Source organism: Myripristis murdjan, chromosome 22, assembly GCF_902150065.1.
Source record: "Myripristis murdjan chromosome 22, fMyrMur1.1, whole genome shotgun sequence".
Classification (NCBI taxonomy): Eukaryota; Metazoa; Chordata; class Actinopteri; order Holocentriformes; family Holocentridae; genus Myripristis; species Myripristis murdjan.
Window position 1 is genome coordinate 28056980 of NC_044001.1, and position 19724 is coordinate 28076703.

Consider the following 19724-nt stretch of genomic DNA (forward strand, 5'->3'; position numbering starts at 1 on the left):
TTTGTGTTTGTGTGTGGATGAGAGTCCACAGGGATGAGTGGGGGCTAATGAGGGACAACCCCTATTGGAAGGGCAAGCCGGGTGTTAAATGCTGTGATGGAGTTGAGTGGGTGGCCCAACTACATCAAAAGGCAACAATGAGACCCAGGAGGAGCCATAGCATAGAGAAACACATCTCATTTAGATACTTTATTATAACAAGCAGGTACAGAGTGTGTGTGTGTGTGTGCGTGCGTGCGTGCGTGCGTGCGTGCGTGCGTGCGTGCGTGCGTGCGTGCGTGCGTGCGTGCGTGCGTGTTTGCGCGTGCATGTGCTAGTGCTGACCGAAGCTGACAGTCTGATCAGTTTGTATTGCCTCAAATCTCCTGCTAAAGGAACATGCAGCACAGACTATAGGCTTCAAAAGCCCCGTCGCCATCTGTCTCTGACTTGTTCACATTTTTGATACATCCGGATCATAAAATTAATTCATTTTTCCCAGTGTCTTCAAAATAATTTATACCATTTGTTTGTTCAGATGTTTTAAACAGCATCTTAAATCACAGACTGTGACAGGAATGATGGTATGAAAACCCCTTGGATTTTCCCTGGAGAGAAAATGCAAATGTAAAGGTTGTGCAACCACACATCACAATGGCTTATATGGCTTGTGGAGAAGCCCTTTATTAGGCAGAACATTATTATTAATTAAAAGTAGCACTGAACATTATACATTGCAAATGTGTTCACAGTAATTTTTCATAATTCTCAAAATAAGAAATCTTTGGATGTACAAAAAAAAAAAAAAAATAATTCACAGATCACCACATTACAAACTTAGTCTCCACACAAGACTAAGTACATTCCAATTATTTCTTTTTTTCTATATTTGCTTATATCTTGCTTATTTTCAGGCTAATTCACATTCATTGCCTTTATTCCCCATGTGTTTGAAAGAAATCAAGTGACTTTACTCAGGTTAATGCTTATGAAAGGCATCTGAATGTATTCATAAGTATTTAAACTAGAAATCTGACATTGATGCAGAATCGCTAAACTGATCTATCACTATTTATGTATTTATTTATTAATTTATTTATGCTGATCTTCAATATGTCTTTTCCCTAACTTTAAGTTCCAGTAATTTTGCTAATTTTCTAATAGTTTTTTCCCATGTTTTCTGGAAGAAAAAAAAAATCAATCTAGAGAATTTGTTTAGGTTTCAAAGGTTTAAGTTCTGGGTGTTCCATAGACATTAAGTTCCGTATTGATCAATGTAATGGAATAAATTGCATAATTTTCAATATATCAGAGTTGGACAACTCAAACTGTCAAATGTCATTAAGACAGGCATTTCAGCAAACTGATCAGTTTGACTCTAACTGAGCTTTCCTGCTTGCCTAATGCATAAGCCTATGTGTGATTGCTCTCTACAGCTGATAAAATGAGGTAACAGTACTCTTCCAGTGTTGTGTGTCATTCTTACCAGTCTGCCATTCTTCTGGCAACACCTCAGCCCTCACCCCCTAATCACCTGGCACCAGGGGGCTAAACAGACCCTGGCCCCCAGCCCAGGCCTGTCTGTAACTGTATCCATGCCTATCCAATGCTCACTAGCTACCTACCTGCCTGTGTGCCTGCTGAACGCCTCTTTGGCTGCCTCCATGCTCAAGCCAACATCTTGACTGGCTTAGAGGCCCAAATTCCCAGCGCCAACACTTTGTTAAACCATGAATAATCTATTTTAATGCAGTGTCTGAATATGGAATATTGGTGGAAAACTGCGGTGGCTTCTACAGGGATTAGATGATATTCTATTCTCCTGTTTCTTGACCCAGATCCTTCAGCTTTTTTAGGCATAGTGAGTGGAAGAAAACTACAGAGTATTTTATGAACAACATGTCTAGGAAAATTATGGAGGAAGTGAGCAAGACACTTGAGCTGAATACTTCTTATGTGTGTCCCTGCTATAAGCTGTGTGTGTGTGTGTGTGTGTGTGTGTGTGTGTGTGTGTGTGTATGTGTGTGTGTGTTTGAAAGTTAGTGAGCATGATGAGGAAAATATCTTTACAACAGTGGTCACCAACCCCTCCATTGTAATTGACATCTTTGAGACTAGCAGAAAGATCCTGAGAATAGAAAAACATAATTACACAGTCTGCTACACAATGGAAACACTTTTTTTCTTTCCCTTTTCTTTTTTGTCCACCTGATTCAACCATATCATGTTATTGAGTCAGTGTTATCAGTCATAATCACCCCCATAGAGTATAGGTTATCAGAGCCCTGCTGCATCTTCTAGCAGGTGAGAAAGCTGTTATCATCTGTTCCTATCGTCACTTGGTCTTAACCAATCAAATGGGACCCTGGAGTCTCGCTGGAAGCAGGAATCGAACTCTGGTCTCATGGGTTAAAGTCCTGTTGCTTACGCTCCTGCCATCCACCCCAACTGCCTCCCTTTGCAGGACTTTTGCTTTCTCTTTATACTACATCACTGTCACCCTTGTCTCATACTGATGCCAAAGAGTGCCTTTGGTTTCTAATTGCTACCTTTTGCATCGATATCAGATGCCAAAGGGTGCCTTTTGGTGTTGCTATATGACACAGATGGCCATGTCCAAGCTGCGGTGTATGACGGCCTGGGCAACAGGTCAGTCAGCATTTTACTGAGTCATGGACATCATAGAAGATATTGCTGCATTTATTTCAAACCCATTCCTGCCCATTGATACAGAGCTGTTAGCTGCCAAATTTGAGGAAGTATTTGCTTTGCCAAATGGAGCTGACACGGAGATGGCTGATTTCCAAAATGAGATTGACTGAAAGCCAGATAGAGAGATGGTGACTTCTGGGGACTTGTCAGCAGTGAAAACTTTCCTCTCCTCACCTCGTGAGCTGAAATGAAATGAAAGCTCACTTTGGATCCACTTACCTCTGTGAGAAGGCTTATTCATAGAGGGAAATCATCAAATCAAAGTACAGGAGTCGCCTTAGTGCCAGACACCAAACATACTGTCTCAGACTGGCTGTCTCTAGCTATGAGCCAAACAACAAAGTGCTTGTGGACACTATTCAGTCACTGTTCAACCATCACAGTGGTTTTAGTGAGCAGGGTACTGCAGCAGTTTGGCCTTTTGATGGCATTAATGCCATCAAAAGTGATGCCACATAAGATTAGAGTAAGGGTTAGGGTGAGGGAACGGGTTAGGGTTAAGGTTTGGGTGAAGGAAAGGGTGAGGGTTAAGGTTTGGGTGAAGGAAAGGGTGAGGTTTAAGGTTTGGGTGATGGAAAGGGTTAGGGTTAAGGTTTGGGTGAAGGAAGGGGTGAGGGTTAAGGCTAGGGTGAGGTGTTATAGTGAAGGTTGGGTTTAGGGTTATCTATTCCTTCCCCAATATCTGTAGTTGATGATTAGTAGGTGTAGGCTATATTATCCGAGAAAAGATAGCTACTCACTTCACTTATTAATTTGTCTTCTCCTTGAGGACTTCCACGTCTTTGTTGCAGTATCGGAGGAATTGTGAAAACTATTGGCAACACCTGATGCCTGGTACTGGGTGGCAGGAGCTGTCAGGGATGGTTTAGTTTTATAATGGATTGGGGCCTTTTCTCCTGTCCAATTAGCTATGCCTATTGTGGGTGGTTACTAATTTAAGGTAACTATTTTAATTAGTCTCTGCCTACCTATAGCTACCCTTCAGCTCTTTTTGGGTTAAGATTAGGACTAAGATAGGACTAAGGAAAATTTTCTCTAATAATGAAAATGTATGCAACATGTCTCCTTGCATTGTCATACTGTAACTTAAGATATAGTCATCATAGTCTTATATCCTCTGGTATTTTCATGCTACTTTTATTCATATTATATTTTAATATTGTGCATTTTTTTTCATTCATTTTCTGTTTCTTAGGATATTCTCCTGCTATTTTCCCATTACCACATCCATTCCACTTTTTTTGTTTGTTTGTTTGTTTGTTTGGTCTAGTTTGCATTCATATGTATATCCATTGTTTTAATTTATTATGTTTTGTCCCACTATTTACTGACATAGGTAGTAATAATACAATTCCCCATACAATGATAACATGGCAATTTAAACTCACAAGAAGATAAATTTAAAAAATGTTGCTCCTAAAAAAAAAAAAAAAGCAACAAAACAAATTACAATCAAAATAAATGGATAGGCTCTCTACAGTTTAGACAGTTAATACAAATATTTTACCAAACAGAGCAATTGTATTTATTATCAGGGTAGAGATCTCATCCAGTGTTAGTTTGACATAGATGTTGAGTGGTCTTAACCAGTTTTGGATGTTGGTCCACTTTTGGACGATAGAAAAACAAACACAACTGGTTTCCCTCTTCCTCACCACAGAATTTATTTAAAGGTATGTTCAGTGTTAAATGTGTTAAGTTGTTTTTTTGGTGGCAGTAATTTCATAGAATATCTTCAATTGAAAGATTCTTGAGTGTGAGTCAGTTGTTAATAAGTCAGTTGTTGTCGTTAATAAATTGTTCTAAAAAGATTGTTTATGAGGTATTGAAATATTAAATAAAAAAGGTACAGACTTATGTACCACAGGTGGCTCAGTGGATTCAAGTGTATCCAAAGTGTATGCAACTTGCAACTTCCCTTACATGATCTCAGCCACATAATGCCTCCTCTCCGCTCTCATATCAGTTCACTTGGTGGACTGTTGCTTTAATACAATAATCCTGTAATTGTCAATGCATATATCTCTCTTTCCCCCATCTTTCCTGGCCCCATCCACTGTACACTTTGTACTGTAAGCACTAAAAGAGAGCTAATCAGATTAATGATCTCTGTCTCTTTTCTCACTCCCATCTCTTCCCCACCACTTTATCTTTCTCATCTTTTCTTTTGCTTATCCATTTCCTTATCCATCTTGTTTTTCTTTTCATTTTCTCTCCCTTTTTCCCCCCTCCCTATTTGTCTCTTTCCTCTCCCGGACTTTCGCCCGCTCTTCCTCTTCCTTCTCCCTCTGTCTCTACTCTAGCTGTCAGAGTTATTCGTCTCCTTTGAAGAGAGCCCCCAGGGTGCTGCCTCTTTAGCGCAAGTCCACAAGGCGGTGCTCCATGATGGTCGGACTGTGGCAGTTAAGGTCCAACATCCCAAAGTTCAGACTCAAAGCTCTAAGGACATAGTGGTAATGGAGGTGAGTGTGTGTATCCAACCAGGTTCAAATAGCTGCACACCCTACATCTTGCATATGCCAACTAGCCATGAACCAAAGGCTCATGCTGATTCTACCTAATTTTATTATTATCACAACTCATTCTGACTGCCATTATCTATCCTATTATAATATGCAGCTCTTGTCTTAATCTCAAGAGAGATGCATGAAAGTGGTCAAACTAAGACCTTTTCGGACTGCCAGCCCAAACTTATTTATTGTCATATCCAGATTGTATCCAGATTGATTTTAGAATGTCTGGACAGCAAAAAAAAAAAAAAAAAAAACATGAAATGTGATTTTTGCAAATCAGATCCAAACCTTATTCGTGGTTTGAAATGGGATTCCAATTGGATCTCATCTCTTGCGAATAACAGTGTGGACAGTCTGTCTTAAAGATCTGAGTTGAGAAACAAATCTGTTTTGCCTTTTGTCTGAACTAGGCATTAAACGTACTGAATCCACATCCAAAAATAGGAATATCTGTATTTGCATTTCAAAATCCATATCCTGATCACTGTAATTACAAGTATATGTAAATAAAACTGGCAATGAAGCTGGTGCTGATTTTGATTCTGAAGGTGTTGGTGAGAGCGGTCCATTGGCTCTTCCCAGACTTTGCCTTCATGTGGTTGGTGGAGGAGGCCAAGAAGAACATGCCACTGGAGCTGGACTTCCTCAATGAGGGACGCAATGCTGAGAGGGTAGCCCGCATGCTAGCCCACTTTTCTTTTCTCAAGGTAAGCAGACACACACATGCCACACGTATTAGGGCCACTGTAGGAAGAAAGGAAATATGGAGCTGGGGGTTGATATTCTGAGAAAAACTCTCAATTTCTTAAATTAAAGTCGTAAATTTACGAGGAAAAAAATTCACAAATTTATTAGAAAAATACTTGAAAAAAAACTTTTTTTTATACTTTTCTTATACTAATAAAGGAACCACATGGATTCACTTTGCAAGGCTGGATCAGCCTCACACTGCAGATGCTGCTGCTCGCCGTGTATCAGGCCTGCAGCTGATGACCTCATCAAATTCTACTCTGACATGGGATTTAGGAACAAGGAGTTTTAGTTTTAGTTCACGATCACAGTGTTGTTTTCTTCTGAATAGGCAATATCTCTTCAAAGTCTGGATGCTTATAGTCGGGGAGCCAAAGTCTCAAAAATGGGTTGAACCTGACATGGTCTGCCATACTTTTTATTTGTGTTTTTTCTGTTAACTTTGATCCTAAGAAACAATAATTGGAGGGTCTGCTCTGCTGGAAATATCGCGAAAAAAAATTGTGGCCATTTTAGTGTATGCACCCTGTATTTTTTATCAGAAAAATGTTAAAAACGATTTTTTCCCTCAAATCCTCAGTGGGTTGGGTAGGCTGTCAATCAATGCATTCCAGATACAGAGAACACATGTGCTTACAACATCCACTGAAAAAATAACTCTTAAAACACATTTCTTAATTATTTTGCATCAATTTAATGCAAACAAATTAGGCGTTTTCTCACTTTTTTCCAATATTTTCATCTTTACTTCATTGGCAATCAATTATTCCACCAAGTTATGACATCAGTCAATATGCCATTCTTTTCAACATACTGTATACTCATTCCACAGAAAAAATGATAAAAATCTAACCAAAATCATTGAATCTGTGATGATTTAACTACTAGTTGGCGATCAACAGGCGCTGAACTTCAATGGAATTTTAGACAACTCAAAATTCTGAAAAACATGCAACATTTTTCTGATAAAAAATACAGGGTGCATACACTAAAATGGCCACAATTTTTTTTCGCGATATTTCCAGCAGAGCAGACCCTCCAATTATTGGTCCTTAGGGTCAAAGTTAACAGAAAAAACACAAATAAAAAGTATGGCAGACCATGTCAGGTTCAACCCAATTTATTGAGCTTTTGAGACTTTGGCCCCGACTATTATGATAATATTGTGAAAGGGCACATTGATACACCAGTGTTGAATAAAAAATATGACCTTCATCACCATCGACAGTGAACTTTTTTTTTTTTTTTTTGGGAGTCAGTGAAACTGTGAATGAATCAAAACACCTAAGATAGTTAAAACACTAACTTTTTTTGTTATTGTTTCTGCAGTGATTGATGGTTCTTGATGAAGTAAGCTTTTGGAAGAGCCTGTGAGCAAGGCACCTAAGCCTCCTGCTGCTCCTGTGGAGCTGCTAACAGGCACAGCAGTAAAAGGACATTGGTAGCTGCTTTTGACCAAATCAGTTTTGTTTTTTGACTAAGTTCCATTCACGATTCTTGGAACCAAGGCGGTAACTAGCAAACAAGCCCATGTTTGCACCAGTTTGGAGTTGAATCATTGCGTCATGGTCACTGGCCACAGACTGCAGCATTCCTGTGGCTGCATTCAGCAATCCAGTATGCTGGTTTGCTGCTCACGCCATCGAGGAGTTCACAACACCCCTCTAGATAATCTTTTCTCTGGGTCCTTTTTTGGAGTCTCTGTTTTTTGGAGTCTTTCTTTAACTTGTTGACTTTAACCTTTTCTAGTACTCCCCTCCATCGTTTCCTAAAATTCAGATGTCCAAACTGAAAACAATGATATTGTTTCTTAAGCAGACCAACACATGCTCTTTGATTTCTCTGCTGTCTCCACATTTCCTTGTAGTATAATATACACCCACTCTTGTTGTTGTTGTCACGTTTTCGACCTCACGTCCTTTTGTTTTTTGGTTCAAGCTGGGAACTAACTGATTCTGAACATATTTATTTATTTTTATTATTTCTCGAAAACACTCAAAATTTTTCAAAATTAGGTTCACGAACCAGAATGCACCCAGTTCCTTGCTGGTGGAAAAGGTTTATGGTTGCCCTGGGCACCTCCCAGTGACTGACAGGAAAAGACTGTGGTTGTAGCGGACAGCTCAGAGTTTTCTACCCCCCACCATCTCTTATTGGAATCCAATCACTTCTAGTGTTTAAAACCGGTCCAGAGGGCAGATTAGCTTTTCAACACTATTGATCTGTCACATGGGAAATGTTCTTTGAGTTAGGATTTGAACGACATTCACGCACGCACGCACAGGCACACGCACGCACATGCACGTGCGCGCGCGCACACACACACACACACACACACTCTTGCACACACAAACACACTCAAGATAGAATCTTATCTTTAGCAGGGGAAGTCAGAGCAGCTCCCAGCTCTAATGAATACTTAATATCTTCACACGTGACCTGCACAGTCAGGCCTGTGTGTGTGTGTGTATGATGTTCCCCAAAGATGGGACATTTGTAACATTACCACAGTGCAAATGTAATGATGCTTTCAGTTCTTATATATTGGTTTAACCATGTCGTCTTCTTCTTTGTCCTCCTCCCCATTATCCCCTGGCCTGTTCCCCTTCCTACCTCCCTCAGGTTCCTGAGATCCACTGGGATTTGTCCACAAAGAGAATCCTGACCATGGACTTTGCTCAGGGGGGACAGGTCAACGACAGAGACTACATGAGGAGACACGGCATCAACGTCAACGAGGTACCACGTGCTGCTGTACCTTCTTTGTGTGTGTGCGGTTTTTGTGTTGGTGTATTTAGTGTAATGTGTCTTGGTATATTTTGTCTGTTTAGCTTTAGTAAGGAGAAACGCACCACCTTGCCGCAACCTCTTGCTAGCCTTCATCACAGTCCAACAGGAAAAAACATTATATATGTCCTTTTGGAAAATGGATAACACAGCACTTTCAAATGTCGTCAAATTGTCCAGCCGAAAATGGTTGCAAATGATGCTTTTATTTACTCAGCATTCACACCTTGCCTTGTTTACGTTTACGCTGCATTCATGGAACTCAGTCTTTGGATATCCATCTTGTAAATTCCCAACCTGCGATAACATAAAGTTCACAGAGTCAGCTTGAGATAAATTAATGTTCACAACAAGAAGAAACTGTTATTTTTCCACCGTGGGGTCTCCTAAAGATGACGGCTTCCATTTTCCTGAGATAACAATGTGAAAACCATGCCTTTCAAATGTATAAGACAGAAATTCTGAGTTAAATGAATTCAACAATGAATAGGTGTTTGCTTTGTGAGCCATACCATGTTATGAACATGCAAACAAGAAGCAAAACAAACTTGTTTAGTGTCATTTTTTCCCTTGCCAACTTGAGCGCATACCATTTGCTAAGGCTGAGTCCTGATTGCAGCAGCCATGGTTCAAGCTGGATTCGAACCGTGGTCACTGGTGGTCGCCCCAAGCCATTTGCTGCATGTCATCCTCTCTCTCTCCCCTGCCTTTCCTGTCTCTCTCTACTGTGACTGTCCCAAAGATGGCCAAAAAATAATATTAAAAAAAGAAAGTAGCTCATTGCCACAGCCAAACTAACATTGTTGCTAACACATAATTAGCAAGGTTTACTATGTGATGCATCACAGCTGAGCCCAGTTGTAATGAGAGTTCTTCAGCAAACAACATACAAAACCCAAATCAAACACACTAATGTTGTAAAATCACACAACTTACTTGAATTACATGAATATTTTTATCAAAAGATTGACAGCAATCTTCAGTATAACTGAAAATAAATTTAATTTGTAATGTGTTGATTTTAAAGCACAACCAAAGATTTGGATTTTCTCAGTTGGATTAGCTCCCTTTTTGCGCTTACAGTTGTATCCTTTTACTGAGAGCACTTCAATGCAGCATCTGCCTCATATTGGCAGGTGCTGCTAGTTAATCAGCTTGAAGACAAGAGTTAACTAATGCCAGTTTTTGTTGAAATTGTAACAAACTACTTACAGCCAAAGAGCCTCAAGTTATTTTATTTGTCAGCAGGACATGAAAAATGGCAAGCTATCCAGTTTTCCTTGATGGTGCTGTACCATCAAGGTATCAACAACTGGTCCATAATTGTATGGAAATGCAAAAAACAAGGCCTGTCTACATGGCTGAAATATGATAGGCAACATATCCACATATCTACCTTTTTACTGAAAAACACTGCAAAAACTCAAAATCTTACCAAGATTATTTGTCTTATTTCAAGTCAAAAATGTCTTATTCCTAGTCAAAATATCTCATTACACTTAAAATAAGACATGATCACCTCAGAAGTAACTTGTTTTTAGACAGTTGTCTCTTGTTTCAAGTGAAAATTTGCTTGTTTTATTGGCAAAATTTGTTTCTTGTTTCTAGCTAATTTTCACTTATTTCAAGTGAATTTTCACCTTTTCCACTGGCAAATTTTGCCAATGAAACAAGCAAATTTTCACTTGTTTCAAGTGAATTTTCACTTGAAACAAATGAAAATTGTCTAAAAACAATTTACTTCTGAGGTGATCATGTCTTATTTTAAGTGTAATGAGATATTTTGACTAGAAATAAGACATTTTTGACTTGAAATAAGACAAATAATCTTGGTAAGATTTTGCGTTTTTGCAGTGAAGAAGATAATCAGATAAATCTCTTTGTAGTCATCAACATGTTGATTACTAACTGAAAAACTGTAATTAATGTTTTTCCTGGGCTGCTACTAACAGTTACAGGCCTGACCTTAATGCCACGCCAGTTCAGGGCAAAATCTGGTAATTCCATATCCATATCCATGAGGTCTTGCTAAGACACTAGAGTAGTGTCTGTGCACTTTACGCAAGGCTGCGCATATACTACCCAAATGAACAGAATCTTAAATGATTGAACATCTCACAATTAACAGCTGCTTTTCACATTTTCTTTCCATTTCACTGCCTGACTTCGAACACCACTCAGCTCCACCAATGGCAAAACAGTCGCACCGCTAAAATACAGAGTCAACTCAAAAAACCCAACATGGAAATGGATGATTTTCCCCCCTTGTATCTTTCTCTGTTACTCAACCATATGCTGTTTCCATGTTCTGTACTGGTTTGATTCATTGATTAGTTCATACTGCAGAAAGATATCAAAGCGTGTCCAGATTTGAATTTGAAAAATCAAATACATTTGAAATAACAGTGAAGATTCTGACTGGAATCAGGCAGCAAAATATAAAGATGTTTAATTCCTGAGCCCTCACACACTGCTAAGAAGGAACTTATGGTTTCCATTTTCAGCATTTCTACACGGATAAATAAATGTCTTTTTTTGTTGTTGTTGTTGGCTTATCACAACCACACATTTTGAACTGGGTTCTTCATCTTTAAAGTTATTTAGCAATAATATTCTATAGTCATGAGTGCTGCCAGCAGGTGGTGTGCGAGAATGTTACTGGAATTATCTCCTTTGCGCTGTTAACATTTGTTGGGTCTCTGAGAAAATTCATCACAGCCTGTTATTGTGTGTCTGACACGTGTGCATGTGAGTGAGTAGTTTTTTTCTTTGAAACATTAGATTTATTACTGAAGAGTTGAAATTGCTGTAGAACTAAAAGGCCATGAATCATGTGGTACAATGAATGACTTTGAATGATTTGTAATAGTACCACTCACACACTTGCAAATCGTGTTGAAAACACAACCTGTGATTAGTTTTCTTAAAGAGCTGGTGGGATGTTCTAAGCACTCGACCACCATGTGACAGAGTGAGGGTTTATTTCAAGCACAGTTTACTCAAAGCAACAGGTGATACCACTTTGAATCCCACACTAACCACCCAGTGGGTGGTTGGTGTAATTTTGGTATGGAATGTAAATTTGATTATTTTCACATCTGGAGAGGAGACAGTAGGGAAAAGTATTTGCATTTCCAGACTGTTGCTTGTATTAAAAGAATTCAGAAACTGTAATAATAAATTAATCATCCAAGCAGCATTTTGATTTTGTTCACATTAAACATTCATAGTACTGGTGGAAAAAGTAAGTGAACCCTGGATTTAATAACTGGTCAAACCACCTTTGGCAGCAACAATCACAACCAAGCGCTCCCAGTAGCTGCTGATCACAACGTTCAGGGGGAATTTTGGAGCATCCACAGCATCTCTGTTGGATTCAGGCCAAATCATGTAGCTTCCTCCACCGCACATCACCATGGGGATGATGATCTCATGCTGGTATGCAGTGCCCTTTTTACTCCATATGCATGCTGCATCTTCTTCCCTAACAATTCAACCTTAGTTGAATCAGTCCCGGTTGTGTTGTGGACTGTCAAGGTGCTCTTTGGCAAACTTCAGGTGTGCAATGATGTTTTTTTAGGAAAGCAGCAGCTTCCTCCATGGCGTCCTGCCAAAAAGTGGCTTCGGTGTAAGTAATTAGCGTCACTTGCCATACAGTACATAGGTGCTCACTCATTTTTTGTTTCAGGTAAAACATAGGAGTACCCAAAATAAGTAAATCCCAACTCTCCAGGATGTCTGGTTCTTGTTTTTTGTGACCACGATGCTGTCAGATCCTGTTAGAACACCTCTCAAGACAATGTCATTGAGAGATCACTCTACATTTAGGCTTTTCTCAGTAGCTGCATCCAAAACTACAATGTTTTGTGATTGTTAGCATTTGTAGGCACAATATAGAAACTCTATGTAAGGTGGTAGGACCACATGCAACAATAACTAACCCTAACCCTGCAATCAAAGCAACCATAAGGAGACATCCCAGAACCTGGCAACTGATATCATTCACTCCTTTGTGGCTGGTGATGTGCAGGGGAAAACAACACACACTCATTCACACAGAGAACTGGCAAGGCAGACAATGACAAATACACAGAATACAATAAATCTTTTATTGGGCTCATACATGCACACATAGACACCCATTTTCAAACACACACACACACAAATACATGCACACATACTAACTGGCCATTAACCAGTGATGATGAGCATTATTAGACAGCTGATGAGATAGATAAGGGACATAATAACACACACACACACACATGCACAGACACACACAGACACAGAGCGACAGAATGGATAGAATTATTAAGTGGCAGTGGCGCCTGCTGGCCCCTGTGTGTGTGTGTGTAATCAGAAGATGGATGAGGGCCCAAATAGACTTTCCTCCGGACTCGGCCCCAAGACGTGACCAGAATGTACCAACATTATACTTTATATCGTTTCACATTCTTGACCAGAGGTCTTGTTTTTTTGTTTGTTTTTTTTTTTCACTTTTTTTTGGCGCTACCCCATGAAGTTTAAAGTTTTGTGAAAATAAGAGTTGACAAAGGCAGTATTTAAGATTTAGTAGCAGTGTGTATGTATCTTTTTGTCTTCTTGAAGGCATTGTGTATGTGTGTGAGAATGTGTTTTGTGAGATAGAGATCTTCTCTCTTTGTTTAGATGCTTAATATCTTGGCGCAAGTGTGCCTTTCTCTGTGTGTAGGTATATATTTATGTGTGGTGACATGGGTGTATTTCATATGAATATACCTACACATAATCAGTCTATTCATCTTCAGCCTTAAATCAGCATGGCTCTCTGTCTCTGTCTCTCTTTTTTTACTAGATGTGTATCTCTCTCTCTCTCTCTCTCTCTCTCACTCTCTCTCATATACATATATATATATATATATATATGTGTGTGTGTGTGTGTGTGTGTGTGTGTGTGTGTGTGTGTGTGTGTGTGTGTGTGTGTGTGTGTGTGTATGTGTGTGGTCCAGAGGTCATGACAGTGTGGATACCTGGCAGAAAATGACACTGAATCCACATTTTTGCCGAGATTTGGGCTTTTAAAGGCTGTGGTCTTAAACTTTTGATCAGCTGATGAACAGCCTATTTCAGTTTAATGGTTGTTTGCAATAAATTGCTTACTCAATTTTTTTTTTTTTTTTTGTCACTCCCATTTCTTCTTTTTGCATTTTGAAGCTCAACTTAGAACCTTCTTAAGATCCAACAGTGCAAAATGTAAATTCTTGTAATTTCTCAACTGGTCTTAAAATTTTGATTATGAGTGTATATGTGCGTGCGTGCGTGTATATATATGTATGTATACATATATGAGAGAGAGGGAGAGAGAGAGAGGGAGAGAGATGACAAAAAAGAATTCAGCCAAAACACTGTTTTTTAAGTAGCAGTGTAACAAAATCTTCATGACTGCAGTACCACAATATTAAAAGGCTTACCTCAGGGATGGGAACATTACTGCCATAACAGTTTTGTTTTTGTTTTATTCTTTTGTTTTTTTCAATGAGTTATCTGTTTCCTTTTTGTTCATAATCATTACCATAAGAAAAGCTGTCACACACACTGTTCAAAATACTTTGAAAAGGGGCAGCAGAAGCAGGCATTTACAAAATCCATAGCATGTGATTCGATCAGCCATTCAATAATCAGATCGAATCTTCTTATCGATTCAATTCTTTAACGATTCTCTGATCGAATCTCACTGGGCAAGGGGAAGAAAAAAAAAGTAGAAATGGGTTTATTTGTACTAACTTTCTTTTATATCATTGTGTTATTAAAATGCCATCACTCCTGTCCATCCAAATGACTTTTACACAGCTACAATTGAGTGTTTATTGAATTATTGAAATATTTATTAAACAACTGTACAAAACTGTCAAAAACAAATAGTCATTTTTTTCCTCAATCTGGGTACAGAAGGATCAGATGCAAGTAGCGTTTGACTGGAGAAGTTCTGATACTACCTGGTTCTGGGTTATTTTGGCTGATAGCGTAAAAGGTATTGAGTACCAATACTCAGTCCAACAGCGTATACAGTATGTATGAATAAATACATTTTAAGAAACTTTAAACAAACTTAAAGCATAAGTAAAAGAAAATCTCTTCTCCCCCTTGACTCAAAAACAAAACTGGCATTAAAAAAAAATTAAAATCTGAAATTCTAATGTAGAAATTAAAATCCAATAACACTTAAACATGTTACTAGACAATGTTCCTTCCTTTTTAAGAGTATATGATCTGAGCTGCCAAAAATAAAACCAGTCCAGCAGTGACAAATACAATCAAGTCAGGAACTCTAATGTAGAATAATAACAGTTTAACATGTTACTAGACCATGCTAGCTTTGGCCGAGCTAGCTTTCGCCACACTCCTGCTGCTGCTTGGTTGAGATTCATTAATGTTAGCATCACTCCGGAGCACTGTGGTGCAGTTTTCTCCTCAAGGGTGTAGCTATGTGGTTGTGTTGGTGGTGTTTCTGTGTGGTTGCTATGATGTTAGAAATGCACAGCAACCATAAAACATCCAGTGATCACTGTAACATCTGTAACAACCATAGTGTGTGAACAATTTCCAGAAAAAATATAAAAGATATAAAAGATTCCCAAGATCATTTCAACATACCAAACCAATAATAAGACTAAACTCTGAAATGTTGGGGTAGTTGGTGATGGTAGCGTGAATACACTGTACACTCTCTCTCTCTCTCTCTCTCTCTCTCTCTCTCTCTCTCTCTCTCTCTCTCTCTCTCTCTCTCTCTCTTTCTGTCTCTCTGTCCACACACACACACACACACACACACACACACACACACAGAGAGAGAGAGAGAGAGACAGTGTAAAGTCATCCACCAACCTAGCCTCTATCTCCTCTCCTGTGCCTTGCTACAGATAGGGTGGCTAATGACTGTTATGGTAATAGCAGTAGCATCGGGCCCCAAAGGGACACACACATACACACACAACTCTGAAATACATCCTTCACTGTCTATAGACTGCCTAAGGAAAGATAAGGATGGAGGGATAGATGGAGAGAGAGGTAGACATGTAGAGAGAGCGAGATTGATAGAGACAGAGAGAAGAATGAGGAGAAGAGAGGAGGACAACACACAGATGATCACACAGGGACGGATTGGAGAAGATAGATAAATAGATGGGTAACTGTCTATTTATGAGATTCAAGCAACATCATCCCATGCAGTCTTATTTGTGTAAAATAAGCATGAAATGTAAAGCACATAACATGTTATAGACACAAATTATCTGAAGATTGTGTTCTATCAGCATTTATTATGTGAAAGTAGTACAAATTTGACACAGTATTTTCACCTAGTTTTGAAAAGGATAGGTAACATTAAGTTTAGACAAGCAAAATAACTTTGTTTAAGGTTAGGGTTAGGTTTTGATGCTCAAATAAGAAAAAAAAAAGAAGGGGAAAAATATTTGAAAATAAAAGCTTTTCGTGAGTTTAATGAGGAAGTGAGCCTGGGTTGTTCGGATTTAAATTCAAGGTTCTGTAGAATCTGTATTTTTCAACCCAGGCCCTATTAACATTTTTATTTCCCACCGTTTCTAATTGTACATAGCACAACAAAGTGCTAGCTTTATTGATGACAACCTTAGCATTTTTGCTGCAGCTTTGTTGGGAACTATCTTTTGCAATGACCACAGAACAATCCAAACATTTGTAAAATTTCACAAAGCACCAGAGACCACAGTTGGGAAAGTTGTAGGTAGTATAACTTATCACAGCCAGTAGGCAATACAAATGACTGGAAGCTTCTTTTGATAGCCTAAATGACCTTACCAGAAAATGTGGTCGACAACAAAGACGATAGAAAACGTATTTGATAGTGTAAAATACCTTACTGTTTTTTGATGCCAATGTAAAGCTGTAAGTTACATGTTATCATAGTGTAACTTCCATTATCAGAATTTGTGGCTCTATTGTTACTTTTTTCCCCTGCCGAAACTGATCAAAGCAACTATGACTGTATGCTACAGGAGAACACATTGACAAAGTGCAGACATGCCATGCTGTTTCATGAGGGTGGAGGTGGCCAGCATTGGATAGCATGTCATGGGATCATACATACAGTATTAACCAGAAAAAGTAAAATTTTCTTAAGAAAATTTGCATGCTTCAGTTTGAAAAATTACAAAGTTGAATTTATTGGAAAGGCTTTAAATGTCTTCAGAATTCGATTTGATGTAGTTCCAAGTCCTGTGGGTGTCAATACTTTGAAGAGGAGGTAAAAAAAAAAAAAATTTAGCAATGTGGCATTAGTAAAAAATACTACTATAAAATAGTATAAAATACTAGCTGTAGAACTGGTCATAATATTTCGTAATATTTAGTATCAGTATCAGTACAGCCAGAAACAAAAACTGTTATAGTATAAGTTGTAGATAATACAGTTAAGGCGGCTGAAATATATTTTTTGGTAACAGGCTTTGATTGGGTTATCCTGCTCATTGCACAATTGAATGGCAGTCTACATACCAATGTGAGGGTAATAAAGCAAAGAAAGTACAATTAGAAAATATGTTCAATTGTGGGTGGTGCCATCTTGTTTACATTTTAAGGTTGCCAAGTAGTAGCCCACAACAAGCAGACGCCTACAGTGGTGTAGTGACGATGGTCCCAGTGCACACTAGAATGATGGACCCTAGTGCATGCAAGTTTGCTAGTTATGAAACACACACACACACACACACACACACACACACACATACACACACACACACACAGACAATCAAATGAGTTACTTACGCTATTGAATTGGGAAAGTGGAGAAGTCAAAGAAAAAGCAATCAGCACCATGGACAGCGCTCTGGCATGTGGTTATGTAAACAGATGGTTAATCAGATCAACAAGTCATCTAATCAACCAACTATAACTGGAACTATAGCTGTTATTAGGAGAGAAAAAAAAACACATCAGCGGGCGAGTTGCCAGATAACAAGCTTCTGAACTACTGTAAACGGGTATAGTGACAAGAGCTACTGATAAACTGTTTCTGCAGTCAGTTTAACCAGCTGTTTGTTGCTGTCAGCTTCACAGAATGCAGATGTGTTCATCAGCTGAGCTCTGTGATTGAAATGTCGGGAGAAATTATTGTTGCTGGCAATGTAAACTTTCAAAGAAGTAACAGTCAAAACATGCACTGATGTGTCATTACTGCAGTTCAGAATCCTCCATTGTAAGTTATTTGTACAATATTTCGAGTACAGTATTGAAGTTATTTGTTCAGGGTTGCTTTCACAATCATGCAATAATTGGCAGAGGGAAAATGGACCGTCAATCAGACTGTGTGTGTGTGTGTGTGCGCGTGTCATCTTTTCTTATTGGCACTCTTAAGTTTGAAAAGTATTGGCCGCTCAGTGGGCTTGCAGACATGATCAGCTTTTCAGTACCGACATTCAGATTTGACATCAGACAACACCATGCAGTTCTTCATTGAACACAGTTGTGATAACAAGATGGCAATCTGAATCACTGGCAAGGGCCCATTCTCCATCCAGTGCATTATTGGAGGGTACGCTCACTCTACAGATCCCCTAGCTAGCTGGGATCACCTGCTGATGTAGCCTAGATTATCTCTTTATTTTTTTTTTCTTCACACACAAGCTTTATTTAAATGTTTACCATTTGCTGCATAGCGTACAGACAGGCATCAAGCATCCATGACAAAACAAGACAACACTTCACTTATTTGACATTCCAAAGAAAAACCTTGAGATGCTCATATATTCCTCTTCCATCTCAACAGCATTATGGATATGATGCATTAGTAGTACACACAACAGCCTGATGTGTGAAAGAGTCACCCCAAGGAAGCTATTTAAAGCTTCTAGGAAGGGTTCTGATTTTGCATAATCATAGCAATGACAAACAGGATACTGGCCAATATCCATGGTTGTAATAAAGTACAGACAGACACACAACAAACAGTCCCAAAAAGAAAAAAAAATGAGTGATAATATCGGAGTACCAACCAACTCATCTATAAACAATACTCATCACACAAACATGTAATCAATCATATATAGACAGGAGTTTTTTTGTTTTTTTTTTCTTAATGGTGGAGACAGGATGTGACATTTTTAAGGTAGCATCAAGCTCATTCCAAATCTGCGGTCCTCTGCACACGACACTTTAGCTGGTGCGTTTTAGCCTTTGTTTTTTCCCAGTGATTATCTGTTTTCCTCTGGTGTCATGGGTGTGCAGAGGAAGGCAGATTGGGATGAGATTACATAATTTATGATTTAGTTTATGAACAACCTGGTATATCACACAAGCATTCTGGAGGTAATTGTACTCTACAAGCCTCAAGAGATTGTAACGACGGAAAAGCGGTCTGGTAGAACAATTAAATTCAGACCACGACAGGGCGCGTATGACTTTCTTTTGGAGAATCTGTAGCTTTTTTAGGTAACTTGGAAATGTGTTTCACTAAATGACATTGCAATAATTTATATGAGGCTCAAATAGGGTAAGGGTATGAAGTGCAGGGAGTGGGAGAAAATGTCTCAACTTAAAGAACAAACCAACATATTTGGATAATTTTTCAGTTAAATGATCAATATGTTATTTGAAATTAAGAGAGTCATCAATGAGGATCCCCAGGAATTTTGTGGAGCTGACTCTAACAATGTCCTGTCCATTTATTTTGGGATCAACATGTTCAGTATCAATTTGTTTGTTATTGGAGGAAAATACAATGTAGTTTGTTTTGCTGATATTAAGTGAAAGTTTGTTACATCTGAACCAAGTGTCTACTTTCTCAAGCTCACTGTTTAGGATTTGTTCAAGTTCACTCAGTTCCTTGTGGGACAAAAACAAGTTAATGTCATCAGCAAACAATACTTTTTGGAGTATCTTGCTGCACTTTTCCATGTCTGCAGTGGTTGGAGCCGCAGATTAACAATCTTAATGTCATTTGGGTGTCTCCAGTGAGCTGCTGAATGGACC

At 38.7% G+C, this 19724-nt stretch overlaps 1 protein-coding gene across 2 annotated transcripts in view; it reads left to right on the top strand.

Annotated features, from left to right (window-relative positions):
- adck1 (aarF domain containing kinase 1) overlaps positions 1 to 19724 on the top strand; it is a 118027-nt gene that overhangs the window by 61901 nt on the left and 36402 nt on the right. For both annotated transcript variants that reach the window (XM_030045073.1, XM_030045074.1), the window contains exons 5-7: positions 4995 to 5153; positions 5753 to 5911; positions 8577 to 8693. In XM_030045073.1, coding sequence (XP_029900933.1) covers positions 4995 to 5153; positions 5753 to 5911; positions 8577 to 8693 — 435 coding nt within the window. The remainder of the gene's footprint in view (positions 1 to 4994; positions 5154 to 5752; positions 5912 to 8576; positions 8694 to 19724) is intronic.